The 13,778-nt window shown below is 38.7% G+C and overlaps 1 protein-coding gene across 4 annotated transcripts in view; it reads right to left on the bottom strand.

Annotated features, from left to right (window-relative positions):
- Positions 1-497: 497 nt before the first annotated feature.
- LOC109324289 (phytanoyl-CoA hydroxylase-interacting protein-like) overlaps positions 498-13,778 on the bottom strand; it is a 79,796-nt gene continuing 66,515 nt past the window's right edge. For all 4 annotated transcript variants that reach the window (XM_019556272.1, XM_019556273.1, XM_019556270.1 and 1 more), the window contains 3 exons: positions 9,499-9,673; positions 7,421-7,538; positions 498-1,843 (listed from right to left, as the gene is read on the bottom strand). In XM_019556272.1, coding sequence (XP_019411817.1) covers positions 1,309-1,843; positions 7,421-7,538; positions 9,499-9,673 — 828 coding nt within the window. In that variant the 3' untranslated portion in view covers positions 498-1,308. The remainder of the gene's footprint in view (positions 1,844-7,420; positions 7,539-9,498; positions 9,674-13,778) is intronic.

Raw genomic sequence — 13,778 nt, 5'->3', positions numbered from 1 at the left:
GTTATTTTACCCTTGGATGAAAAGAAGGCATTCCAGCAAACAGCCCTGTCTCTGTCTAACTTACACGAGGCCACAATGTGAGTGCTGCCATTTTTCCTACATTTAAGGCTTTTCTGTACATCCTGAAGGTACAGCGTGATCTATATTTACTGTGAGAAGCTGAGCATCTTGGAAGCTCTAGAAAGCAAGTAACCAGTTCCTTGCATCTTGAGAGGAGACAAGTACAGGATACTTATTTGTAATAGAAAGATACTGTACTAGTTCTGGGACATATTTAACCTAATTATGGAAAACTGAAAAATTAGGTTATGTTGCATCATATTTAGTGTTTCATTTAAATTGCCATTTTGTATTAACACACAGCACCTGTTTTCTATCTTAATGAGAAAAGGAACATTTTTTTTTTACAGCCTAATATATAACAATCATGTTTGTACTTTATTGTATGTAATGGTTCAGCATGATTTTAAAGAAGTACACATTTTAAAATAGTTTGGAGGAAAAGGACAAGTGTTGTTTTTATTTCTGTGATATTTGCTGTTTCAGTGTATTGACTTGATTTATAACTTAACTTTTATTAATCAGAATGATCTTCATAAATCTGTTTTAATTAAAGTCATTTAAGAGCAACAGGAACAGATACACAATTATTTGAAGTTTACAAACCACGTCTTTGATAAGAGAAAACGGTTTCATGACGTATACAATTGCTATTAAAATGTAATCTATATATTCTATATGATTGTATAACATTTTATACATCAATACAAATAAAATATTTTTCTATTATATTTATTATGTTGAAACATGTTTTTGTTTCCAGTTAGCTAATATAAATAACATAAATAATACTGTCAAACAACAAGTTGGAAGTGCTGATATTTCTAGGTTTTGAGATTTAATCATGCTGCAATTACAACCTCTCATGCTATCTGCAGTTATCCCAGTATTTGTTCAGTAGATTAAAATGAATGCATATATAAACACTATTTATAAGCCATTATTTTTATTTTGTTAAAGCAGTTTATATAGGATTTTGTTATGTTTGGCAAGAAACAAACAAAAAAAAATTATTGCAGCATCTAGATATAAACAGTTGCCAAGAAGAAAATCAGGACTCTTAATAGTTTAAAGCATTTGGGGATGAAGGGGAAGGAGGGAGAAAAGAAATATTAAAAATGCTATTAAAGAATTTGAAAACTTGTGTTTGCTTCTGGTGACAGCGGCATGTACATGCTTCTGAAGAGAACATCTGACTATGGAAATGGACAACAGAGGTTCAAAGGCTCCTAAATAACAGGGAAGTAATTAACGTCCAACACTGATGTTGCAGGTCTTGCAGCTGGGATCTTTCTTTGCATTTGCAGTAGACAAGCTCATTAGCTGATGGCCAGTAATTTCTGCAACCGTGCCAAGGGATAGATCCACGGGATCAGTGTAAATTACTTCCAAAATAACATCCTGGGCATGGTGGTAAACCATGATGCCATCTTCTTCAGTGCAGGTCAGAAATTTATTATCCTTTATATTTAGCTGAGGAAGGCGCTGCTTACAGAATTCATCTCCTGGTGATCCAACCGGGGCAATAACAAGAATGACATAGTGATAGGCTGTGTACATGCAGTAGAAGTCTCCAAAGTATAAATTAGTGTTAGGGTTGAAAAGTTTTTCAGCTATGATCTCAAATCTGTATCGTCCATAAGGTGAATCTTGTGGTGGCTTTCCAGTGTTAAACTCAGTGTTGCAGCTAAAAAAGATGCCTTCCAACTTCCCACTGATTGGAGAGCCATGGCTACCACTGTTATCCTTGACAGAGGGCTGCATAATATTTCCATGATGCTCTCTAAAAATGAATGACTACCATTGTTTATTTTGAAATGACACAAAAAAACAATAATTAGTTAAAACTACTGCTTTGCCCTGTCCCCTTTCTTTCCCAGAGGAAAGAAAGAGAACCTGTTAACTAGAAAAGTAAGGTTACAAAAACCCAACTTTAAGATAAGTAAAAACCAAATAAACCCAAGTTTGGCAAGAATTAAAATATCCATGAACAAACTGAATGAGAGAAGGAAATGTTCTTCCCATCTTCTCTCCTCTTATGAGTGTGAGCTCTTGTAGCTGTGGAAGCAGAGAGTAACAAAAAACCCAAGAACCCTATCAATTAATCAGCCAACTTGTTTAAGCAATTAATACATTTGAATTCAAATGATGTTTGTTCAGAAAATTTAAAATTCTTCTGGATAACATATTGAATAAAGGGCCAAGTGGTGGGTCCATAGCTGTTTTTTGCACTCATGCTATTTGGGACTATTTCTATTACCCTCTCCCATTTCTGCTTTGCTTGTGTGAAGAAATGAAATTATGACAGTGGCTCAATACAGCTTTTATCCCAATAGCCTAGAAACTAAAGCATTTGTCCTGGAATCAGGGGAGCTGGGTTATAGACACTTCTTCCTCCCCTCCCTCCCAGTTCATCCCAAGTGGATTTCAGCCTCTGCTCCTGCTTCCCACCAGGCTTGAATATAACTGTATAAGAGCACTCTCAAAGCATCCAAGCCTGGAAGCTGGTCTACTGCACCTTGTATTTAATTGTCCTGGAATAAAACAGATAAACAGCATAAGGAAAAATCTTCTGCCTTACTGGGAGCAGGGATCCAGGCTGCCCCCACTTTTATATGGCTGCATATATTTCAATGAGCCACATATTTGCTGCTACATTCTTTTCATTTTCATTCTACATAGCTCCCTCTTTGGTCTGCTCAGTGAGCCAGCTTCAAGAGAAGAGATGGAGAGTACTTTGTGCAATACCTAAGCCTGATGGTGCAGGGAGTTTGCTGGGAAATACAGGAGCAAATCACTGGGGAGCCTAGAATTCATGTTCCCTGCTGACTGAGCAATTGCACCCATCATTAGGATATTAGGATATACAATTAGGATAGCTAATAGGTAGGAGGACTTTCCTCCTCAAACGTCTAATTGTGGTTTATCTCCGAATAAAGCTTTGTGTTGTCCTGCAATTACACATTCACCTGGGTGACTAGTCTCCCCAGGCAGCTGAGGAAGAATATATCCAGTAGGCAATTGTGGGCTATGCTGAGTCCCCAAAACTGAAGTTTCATGGCTACATACTCACCTAAGCATGTGATGGGGACCCCACCCTCAATACAGCAAATTTGGCTGTAAGGATCTGGCCCTCAATACAGAAAATTTACCTAAGCGTTATTTTTTTAACATTTTTCAGTGAGACCTACAATGGTAGAGGATATTTTCTTCTAAAAGAATCTGTTTCCCTACAGTGCAAGATAATGCAGGAGCTGATAACACTACCAGCTTCTAATTTGGCTGCTACTGACTGACTTCAATAGGAATAGCAGTGAGACTCTAACTATGAAACAACTTGGGTCACTTTTCTACAGCCAGACACCTCCTTCAGCCACTAGTCCTATGAGTCCTACCTTTTTCATAAAATGCTGTTTTCAAAATGATGCAAGTCATTTGATGTATGAGGTCATTTCCTTTATCAAACCTGACTGATTCTTTTTTTCTTAAACTCTTTGTTTTTACTCAACAGACTGCTCCCTTATAAATCCTGCCCTGGCCTACACCTCAAACCTTATTTCTTCTTTTTCTTCTCCACATCAGCACTTATTTTTGGCTTTTCTTTTCTGTTGCCTTCTATCATGGAGGTTACTCTGCCTCTTGTCTTATGTCCCAAATCACCATTTTGTCTTCATGCTGATCCACCATCCACATTATCCCATTTAACATTATCCCATAAAATAATCCTCATGGAAAAAGTACCTTGGACTCTCTCTTATTTGGTGTTTAAATGCAACAAAAAACACAAAGAAGTTCCATCAAGACAATGCTTTGTAAATACCACATCTTTGACCACACCTGCTGGCAGACTGACTAGATGCTGAGCCTAGTGAGGTACTTATAAAAGGACATTAATGTTCCTGTATAACATGCCCCTTATGTCCCTGTCCTTAACATAGACATTTTGAGCTGCTTAAGTTTAGTAAACTGGGTTTTGTTAGAACATTTACATTGTTTTCAGCAAATCAAATGCATGTGTACAGCACATCTGTGCCCTAATGAGACTGGTGTCCTTTAGCCAGTCAGAGCAAAGAGAGAGTGTGTGTAAATAAAAATATTCTATAGATAGATACATAGGAGTACACAAATGAGCACTGCTGTCACTGAAATCAAAAGGAGATTAGAGGGTGTTTAATATGATATATATTATCTATCAATAATATTTTTATATCAACTCCCCGCACCCCAAACCTCCTTGTGGATACAAACACCAGAGAAACCTTTGGATTTTTCTGTCACTGGTAGAACTGAAAATTTGCTTGCTTGTTTGCAAGGTTGCAGAAGATTCCTAGTGCTTTCATGCATGCTAGATCTCTCTCTCTCTCTCCCGTTGCTTTGGGATATTTTTTAATTTGTTTTCTGGTATATTTTAACCTGTGACAATCCCAGCTACAATTATGACTAGACTTTAAAAAAAAAAAATTAACAAATTAACAAATGACATTGAACTAATTTTGTACGTGCTTATGGAAAGCAAATTTAGTATCAGCTCCTGAGATGAGTGTGAGCATTGATTGCTATTAACTTTGGAGGCATCACAATCATTGAACTATGCAAGAAGCTCAGGTATGAGGATTGTAAATGCAGTAAAAAAATAAATTTGCTTCATCGCTTACAGTGCCACTACTAGCGATTATACTTCTTCTGCCTACTAGAACATCTCATGTTGCTTCAAGGTAAACACTATATACTCACTACATCTCGCATGATCTCCATCTTTATTGTTACAGAATTACCACTTAGAACAGAAAGGGTCTGGAATTGAGATCAGGAGTTTATAAACAAAACAAATACCAAAAGATTATAATCTTTAACAGCCACCTTCCTGCAACCTGAAAAATGTGCTTGCAGATGTATATCTGTGGAAAGATACTGACATCCAGTGGCCAATTAGACTAATAAGATAGTCTTCCACAGGGATTCAAGCCATTTTACGTGCGGGCTATTTATAGAAAGCAGTTAGTATTTATGAAAGCAGCTGTTACTGTACTTATATGTCATGTATAAAACATACATTTGGGAGCTAAGTTAATGGTACTCCAGAATACAGTTATATTGTCCATGATGCCGTCTGTTATGAAATGCATTCCAGCTCCTATCTAGCCCCAGCACATAGCATTTGACAAGCTAGTTAGGATTCCATGCAAATCCATCTGAGCTCTGTTAAATCACATAGCTTTCCCAGTGTGAAACCCAGCTTTCACACTGGGATATGAAATGCTAGTTAGAACTGAAAGGTTATACAGACTGTGATTTAGTTTTTTAGATATATGTTGTGGCTGCATTGAAGTTCACACTAAAAGAAAGTGTATTAGCAGTCATGAATATAATGACTTTATTTCCAGAAATTCTTACTGAAGTGTTTAAAAAAGTGTAAATGTACCTGATTCCTGTAACAACAGATACACATTTTGATATATTCCAGCTGCCACTTGGTACATCACATTAACATAAACTCAGTAAAATTAAATTCCATTTTCCTTTCAGGTAATGTCTTAACAATCTATCCAACTTCTTTACAACAAGGAAAACTAGCTCAGGCTAGAACCTTATGAAAAGAAGGAAAGCGCATGCAAAACAGAAAAAAGATACAGGACAGCCACTTAAATAATACAGCTATGAGTTCTCACTCTTTGAAGCAGCAAGTCTAAAACTGAATTTGTCCACAACTGCATGTCCAATCTAGCCAAATATCTCTGAAAACAACAAAATTAAAATTCAGAAGTTACTGTGAGATTTTATTCGGGGGGGGATCCAGGATAGTTGCAAGGTTTTACTAGGTTCTCAGAGAAACTAAAAAGAACACAATTCATTCTACAGCCCCACTGCTCTCAGTTTTGTCATCAATTTGATTTGCTTAAAAAAATCTGGCAGAAACACAACACAAAGCCACAAGACTCCCATCTGGTAGGTACAAAAGGTACACAGAATGCCAAATCTAGAAATGTCTGATCATGGGTTCTTATCACTGGACTAAAAGGACCAATTCCATTTTATGTTGGTTTCATTTTACTGGTATCAACAGGAGTCATTCCCATGTAAAACTGAAGTTATGCAGTACTAAACTAGACCCTGATGAAGGTGCAATCAGAAGTGACAATTTCTGTTTTATCTGGCCACAGAAAGCAGCCATGACCAAACAGAAATGCACATCTGCAGACTGCTTTAGAAATGGCTGATCAGGTGGAAATCTGAACAGTCATTGCATGAGGGTTCAGATAAAGATGTTACAAAATACAGCACCTCCTGTAGCTTGTGTCTGCACTGCCTCCCAGTCTGTTGCTAGTTTCAGAATGGGAAGGGTGAAAGGGAGCAGAGTGAATTTGGTTTGGGTTATTTTTTAATCCCGCACTGGAGGGTGGGGGGGCTCCAATCGACACAGTCCGCCCTCCAGCACCAGCTGGGGAACCCCTAGAATGAACTCCTTCTGCTCCCTTCCCCCACCCCCATCTGAAAGTAGCACAGGCTCACATGGAGGAGGGGGCCATTGGTATGGGCAACTGGCTGCAAGGCTTGAAGCTGTAAGCTAGTTTTCCCTCCCCCTGGAATCAACAGGGAACTTCCTGTTTGGTCCAAGGGATTGTTGTAACCCAGAACACTTCCTGTAATGTTCCTGACAATGTTACAATGTAAGAAACAACCATGTTAAAGCCTGGTCAGAGCTGTTATTATTCTGCACAGCTTTTTTCACATGCTTTGAGGGTACCCCAAAGATAATATTAATGCCACCACACTATTTTCCTAAGTTGGTTCCTGAGTTCTAACCACTTCTTTGGAGGTGAATTAATTTATATTTAAATTGGAACCTTGTCTAGCCTTGCTGTTTGTGCAAAGGCATATTGCCCCTTCAGCAATAATAGATACGATAACCTCCACCTAATCTCTTTCATCAACAGATACACATTAAGATACATTAAAGTTTCTGAAATAGGGTAGATAATACTGGGGTTGCATATGCATAATTACTCAGTGTTTATCTGTAAAAAAAAAAATCTATCTCTATGCATGTTTATATTAAAATGTCTTCAGAGACTTTAATTAGGACAGATGTCACACTATGATAGAGGCTCTGCACATTCAGTTCCTACTCCCAAAAACAAACTTTTATTTCCAGTCCAAATTAAGTGCCAACTTGTACAAACTTAAATCAAGAGTCACTTTTATTCCTGAACAGGAAATGTAGTCTCACACTTTCTGCTGTAAAACTGAAATGGGTGCTCTCAGTTAGTATGCTTATTTTCATACTAACTACAGTCAAGTTATAATATCTATACTGCACCTCTCTTAATTTGCACCATTGATTCTGCATCTGTTTTCTTACCTGATATAATCAAAGTATTCTTTGTGCTGATTCCGATAAAAAACAGAAAGTTTGAGCATACGTCCTGCAATTACTTCGGCTTTTCCCAGAAGTTGTGTTAGGTGAACTTTTGAATAATCTGGGAAGAAAAGAATTTGTTAGCAAGGAAAGAAAAACACCATTATCTCCTAGTTTTACAGTCTGAATTTACTTTAAATAAGATTCCTTTAAATAAGTGAAACAGGCAAGTTGAACTGATTTAACATCAACTAGCAGGGCACAGCCTGCAATAGAAACCAGATGTTCTGCCCCATCTAGTAGAACAAGCTGCTTCTCTTCTGATCAATAGGTGGGACAAAAAGATCACAGTATTACAAAAAAAGAAGTTCCAGAGCTCTGATCCTTGTCAAAAACTACTAGAACAGAGTCAAACTCACATCAGTGCAGGGGCATCACAGGAACTTGCTTAAGTTTTTTTACTATGTAGAGGAGGGCTTTCACATGGGCAGGACCTAAAATACAGAGGAAAGCTTATCCCCACAATACTATGCAAAACTGAATTAAGAACCAAAGGTACATTATTGGAGCACAAAACCAAACACATGGAGTAAAGCTGGTGGTGCCTTGAGGTATTCAAGGTGTTTAAGGTGGGCACCAGGGGATGCCTCAGGCAGGGCAGCTGCTGCAGAGAACACTATAAAGAGAAGTACTTACTTATACCTTTTCAGGAAGCTGCATATCCTGTTACATAGCTGTCTGAGCCTCAGAAGAGGTGAAAGGGCAATACTGCTCCAAATGGTTTCAAAAGACCCTCCCTCTGGACTGGACATTGCTGCCAGGCACACAAACTAGCCAGCTGGCTATTGTCTACATGCTGAGACTTAAATCCTGGAACTTGCCTTGAGTTTACTTTGCTATTGATCACAAATTAAATTAAAATCCAGTTCAGTTTGCCATTAATTATGACGTCTCTCAGGAAGCCTAATCCTATTATACCCCTAAAGCACCTAAGTGCGCCTGTGAAGGAATCAGCATCCAAACAGGATAAAGGTAGCCAGGGTGCCTGGCAGCCTACAGGCCAATTGTGTTGTACTCTGGGGAGATGGACACAACTTGGCATGTTTTGTTGTCTCCCATGTATCAATAAGGACACTTATGAACTGTATAATGCACCCTGTCAGGCACTGCTTGAGATTGCTCAAAGACAATAAGCAGCAATGATTAAGTGATACCTGCACACAGTTAGTGCACTAGTACAGTGTGCACCAGAAAATCTGGATGGCAGCCTTTACATCTTTTAGCCAGCAACCCAGTGGTTAGAGCACTTGCCCAGGAAGTAGGAGACCTGAATTTTAAGCCACTTGCCTAGAGAAGGTTTGAACCCACATATCCTACCTCCTGTTACCATGTCACTTCCTAGGTTAGTGCTGTAACCAAAGGTGGGCACCAGCCCTGGCACCAGCACCACAACCTGGCTCCACGCTCTTGTTTCTATGTCTAACAATCCCTGACTCTGGTCTCTGTACTGCATGCATTACAGGAAACTATGTAGATCTGCTGCCTCCTCCCAGGAGGAACAGCAGAGAGTGATAGTGTCATTAGGCACCTTGGTGGCTGCCTCAAGTCTCTATTAAGCTCGGGTGAGCAAATTTGTCAACACAAGGGACTACAGGGAACATTTTAGGCTAAGGCAGAAATACCTACATGCAACCTCAGAAATTTAGGTATACAAACAGGAGCTATGTTGTTTTTGTGGGAATTTATTAGGATGCTGTTTAGTGGCTTAGGTGTCTAAAGACTGTCTAGCTGGCACATATATGCAATTTAAAGACTTAACAGGATTTGGCCTGAGTGCTCTTGATGAAGAAGCACTGAATGGGAGGTCTGACTTTCTTTTCACCACCTAACAAAGAAGCAGCTTCAGTTTACATACAAATTTCCAACCCTTCCATTTCCAGTTTTGACGAGTACCGGAGATAAACACTTATACTGGACTAGTTTATCTGACTGACTCAAACAGAAGATAAATCTTTTCATGTAGCACACTTGATCTTTGTTTTATTTATATTCCTCTATGATGTATATTTTTCCAAACTCACCTGCTGTACAAAACTCTATGATTTCACTCCACTCAGAAACAACATAGTCCCCATCAATTTGCTTTGATGCAGTCTGTACTGCTACTGTATATTCTGTTCTTGGGCTCAAGAACCAGTGTCCACGGACAGTCATTGGTAGAGGAACAGCTTTTGCCACCAGTTTAGTGGGTACATCCTGATGGGATTCGAAAAAAAAATCAGATCAGTCAACTAGCAAAAAAATGGACTCAGAAAGTCATGTAAGTTAAGGTAATTTTTGAAGGTAAGTTCCTGTAACTCTTTTTATTCCTCTTATCCGCAAATCCAACTTGCATTTTTCACCAGTGTCCCAATTAAGTTAACACTGATGCAACAGAATGATAGTATTAAGTACATCATAGAATATACAGAGAAGATGAATTTGAGGGAAGGTGAGCAGGATAAACTTTGATCACAGTAAAGGATACTGATAAGAAAATGCTAAAGATGTTAAAAAGTTAGACAGGTCTGGGGCTCTTCTCAGAGTCTTAATATAATTCTGACTTCAGTGGAATTCCTTCTGATCTACATCAATGCAAGGGGATAGCCAATAATTAATTTCAAAACAAATTAAGATACAGAATCTTAACTAGTTCAAAAAATAGTTCTGCAAGTGTTAAAATAATCAAACCACTTTTCCTAAAAATATCACTGGGAAAGTCAAACACCCATGAGCTGACTTTGGGTTTTATGTCTATCAAAGAGTTTTTCTGTGTTTTATTATTCTAATCTGCTTAAATTGTTTTATTTTGTTTTTCTGTGTCAGTGCTTCAGACAACATCATGCTGACAAGAAAGATGGAGGTTCTCTCTCATAGCTAGGGAAGTTGCTCACAAGATGCTGAAGTGCTTGATCTCCACAATATCAAGGACTGCAGCTTAGCTCTTGGGAGGCAGATGACATGTAATGTTTTTTTTCCTGTACTCTACAGTAAACAGCTAATTTCTGCAACCTACAAAACTGTGGATAAAACAGTAATCCCCTTAGAAAAGGCTTTCACTGTTCCTGAGAACTAGATGTTCAAAAATATTAAGAAGCAGATTTCCAGTAAAAGCAAATGGCCAGTGTAAGATTATAATCATATCAATCCATCTCAAACTGTGTCGTACTGGAATAAGATTCTATTTAGGAATAGCCAAGTAATGTTAGGATTAAACAGGGTTGCAATGAATCCAAGACCTGCATTGGGCACTATTTCAACAGGAAGTGTCAGTATTTACTGATGAAACAATACAAACACTGACCATCACTGAAGGAGCAGAAGGATGAGAACAAGGAAATCTAGATTTGCAGAAAGCACAGCTGAAACAAAAAGGGTGGGATGGTTGCTTTGGTCAATTGATGAGAATGAGGGTAGAATCACTAGCACTAAGGATAAATGGTAAAAAGGAATCACAGAAATAGACTGCGGCAGAAGGAACCATTGGAGGTATTTGCTGCAAGTAAGATGGCCAGGGGTCATATCAGATGCAGTAGCATGGCACAGCTTCACCTCCTGTTTGGCTGTGTTGCAAATGAGCTCATGTTACAAGGTATGCCTGGAGTTTCTCCTTTCCCATGATCTAGAGCCCAGGGTGCGAGTGCTTCCATTGCTGCTGCCAATAGTTCCCTCCTTCCCCCTGCTCATGAATTCAGCAGTGAGGAGAAGGAGAAAGGTGAACAGCAGCAGTATTTACCTCCTGGACTCTGGGACCATAGAAAGCAAGGGAGCATGCAGGGCACAGTGAAAGTTGGGAGGCTGCACCCCACCCCCTTCGCCCTATTCCTGGATCCACAACTGATTATGGGTGGTAAAAGGAAGCTACCGCTTAAAATGGCTGCTGCCATGTGATCAATAGCTGCTGTAAATAAATCCATATTCACACAGACAAGAATGACATCAATGCAGCCGGACAAATAATAGTAAAAAATCATGGCATGTTCCCCCTTTTTTTACTTTTCCATTATTGTAAGTGATTTCTTATGATAAACAATTTTGGATTGCTTTATTATAAATATAGTTCTTTTCTCTTCCCTGCTTTTTACATGAACACAACTGGAAGACTGTAAAACTCGTTGGCCTGTGGCTGTCAAGAAACTGAACAGTGATTAGCTAAGAAAAGATCTGAATTGATTTGATTTTTTAGAATCTTATTTGGCTAATCCTGGACTAACAAAAACACTTAAATGCTAGGGAGAAAAATATCCATCTCGGTTGATCTGTCTCAAACTGATATCTGCGAATTGTAAGGTTTTGGGGATAATTTCATCAAAATACGTGGAATTACAACTGTAAAATTACTGTCATACTGTGAGACTTACTTACACATTTCACCACTGCAAGTGAGTTATCATTGTCTTTAATGGAAAATATTAGGTAGACTACAGACCAGAGATTTGAAGGACTCATCTGAGGATCATACGTATGTATGTTTCTTCACATACCTCAGGGAAACTATGCAAATAGCAAGAGGAAAACTATGCAAATAAACCGGATGAGATTTCCAAGACCATAGGTCTTAAAGTCATAGCTAGATCCTCATCAGAAGTCTTTTATCAAAATTTCACACCTTCCATAATGGCTGCAAGGGATGTTCAAAGTGGGTGGGTTGTGGGGAGTTATAGGTGTTTGGAAGACCTTATTGGTTCATTTCCATATTTAACTATTTGGATTTATTTTTAAGGTATAACTTTAACTTTGAGTTTGAAGAAAAACAGTCATCTCTTTTGGAATTTTCCTTTTAAGTAAGTGAAATATAGGAAGAAAGAAAAACGAAAAACATATCATTTTAAAAAACAGCATTCAATTCATCTCCCTAAACCATATTTTTTATGAAGATGTTATAGGAGTCTGTCCAGATTGTTAATGGTGCTGGTTTCAAAGTCAATAACCTGGGAAACAGAAATCATTGTTATTTAGCCTCCTTATAATATTTCCTTTGGACATGCAAAAAAATTGTCATAATCCCAGAACATATCACACATTCAACTATTTCCACCATGAACTTTGCCCTATTCCCGCACACCTCAAAATGCATATTTCCAGCTATCACATCATGGTATGTCAGAAAAATTCTTCTAAAATAACAGAAAAGCACTGACCTACCTTTAGATACAACATTAGATCAAGGAATTACCTTTAGTATGTTTAAGAGGGCTAATATTACACTTTTTTTTTTCTAATCTAAGGGATTTCTTTTAAGATAACTGCCTTGACTTCAAAAACAAATATGTCATTTGAGATTTCACTTGGTACTGTCTATTTCTTCTTTCAATCTCTTTGGTTATGATTCTCAGCTGTGTCTCTAAGGAAGTGCAGAGAGAGTGTTGTATCATTTCTGCACTGCCAAGATTTTGGAGCGCTTGTTCAAGCCTCAGCAGAAGATAGGACAGCTCTAGTATATTCATAGGCTCCAACAATTTCCAAGAGTTCACACAGCAGAGAATAGGCAGTGTAGTGTATGCAAGTCTCATCACCAGATGCCTCTTGTTGGAAAGATCTGACTGTTTCTTAGCCTCTTTTTTGCCACAGAATCAGCAAAAGGGGACTGGAATACATCCCAGATTGGGAGCCTTTATCTTATAATTTTTCTTCTTCCATTTTTTCCCAGTTTTCTTGTTTGTCAGTTTTATTAGTAACAGAACTGGAAGCCAAGAATCAAACATGATTTGCCAAAAATTTTGTGCCCTGTTGGCTCCTCGTGGGTGCATCCAGACATGTGTGGATGTTTGTTTCCTCAGGGAAAAATAGCAGTGATGCACCTTGGGCTGCTGCTACTTGCCCCCAAGGAACACCCGTGCCACACACACTTTTGACACACAGCAAGCTGCCCCAGGTGGGGTAGGGGATGTCCTAGGGCTGCAGCCATGATAATTCTGCTGCATAAAGCCTGGCTGGCAGCCACAGCACATCTCCAGGCAGCCTGGGTCCACTTTTCAGCAGTGTGCACTGGCTGAGAATGCATTGAACCATTTTTTCTCCCATGGTTTTTTTTTTACCCTTGGATATCTGGGGGGGGGGGGGGGGTGTGTAAAAAAACCCCCCATGGACAAAACCCCCCAGTGCAGTGCACACTTGGGCAGCATACCCTTGTAGCATGGAGAACACCAGACTGCATGGTATGTGGCTTGCAGTGTCACATACCATATGACCATGCTCATCTGGATGAACCACATTTGTTCACAGTCTAAAGTGAAAATGACAGTTGAGAAGAGTGTGGTAAAGCTTGATAAATGCTTGTAAATGTTTGGAGAACCTCCAATGAATGAGTAAATTTTATTAT

This window comes from Crocodylus porosus, unplaced genomic scaffold (assembly GCF_001723895.1).
Source record: "Crocodylus porosus isolate Cpor-Errol unplaced genomic scaffold, CroPor_comp1, whole genome shotgun sequence".
Taxonomy (NCBI): domain Eukaryota; kingdom Metazoa; phylum Chordata; order Crocodylia; family Crocodylidae; genus Crocodylus; species Crocodylus porosus.
The sequence above is the reverse complement of the archived record's forward strand: the minus strand, read 5'-3'. Positions and strand labels throughout refer to the sequence as shown.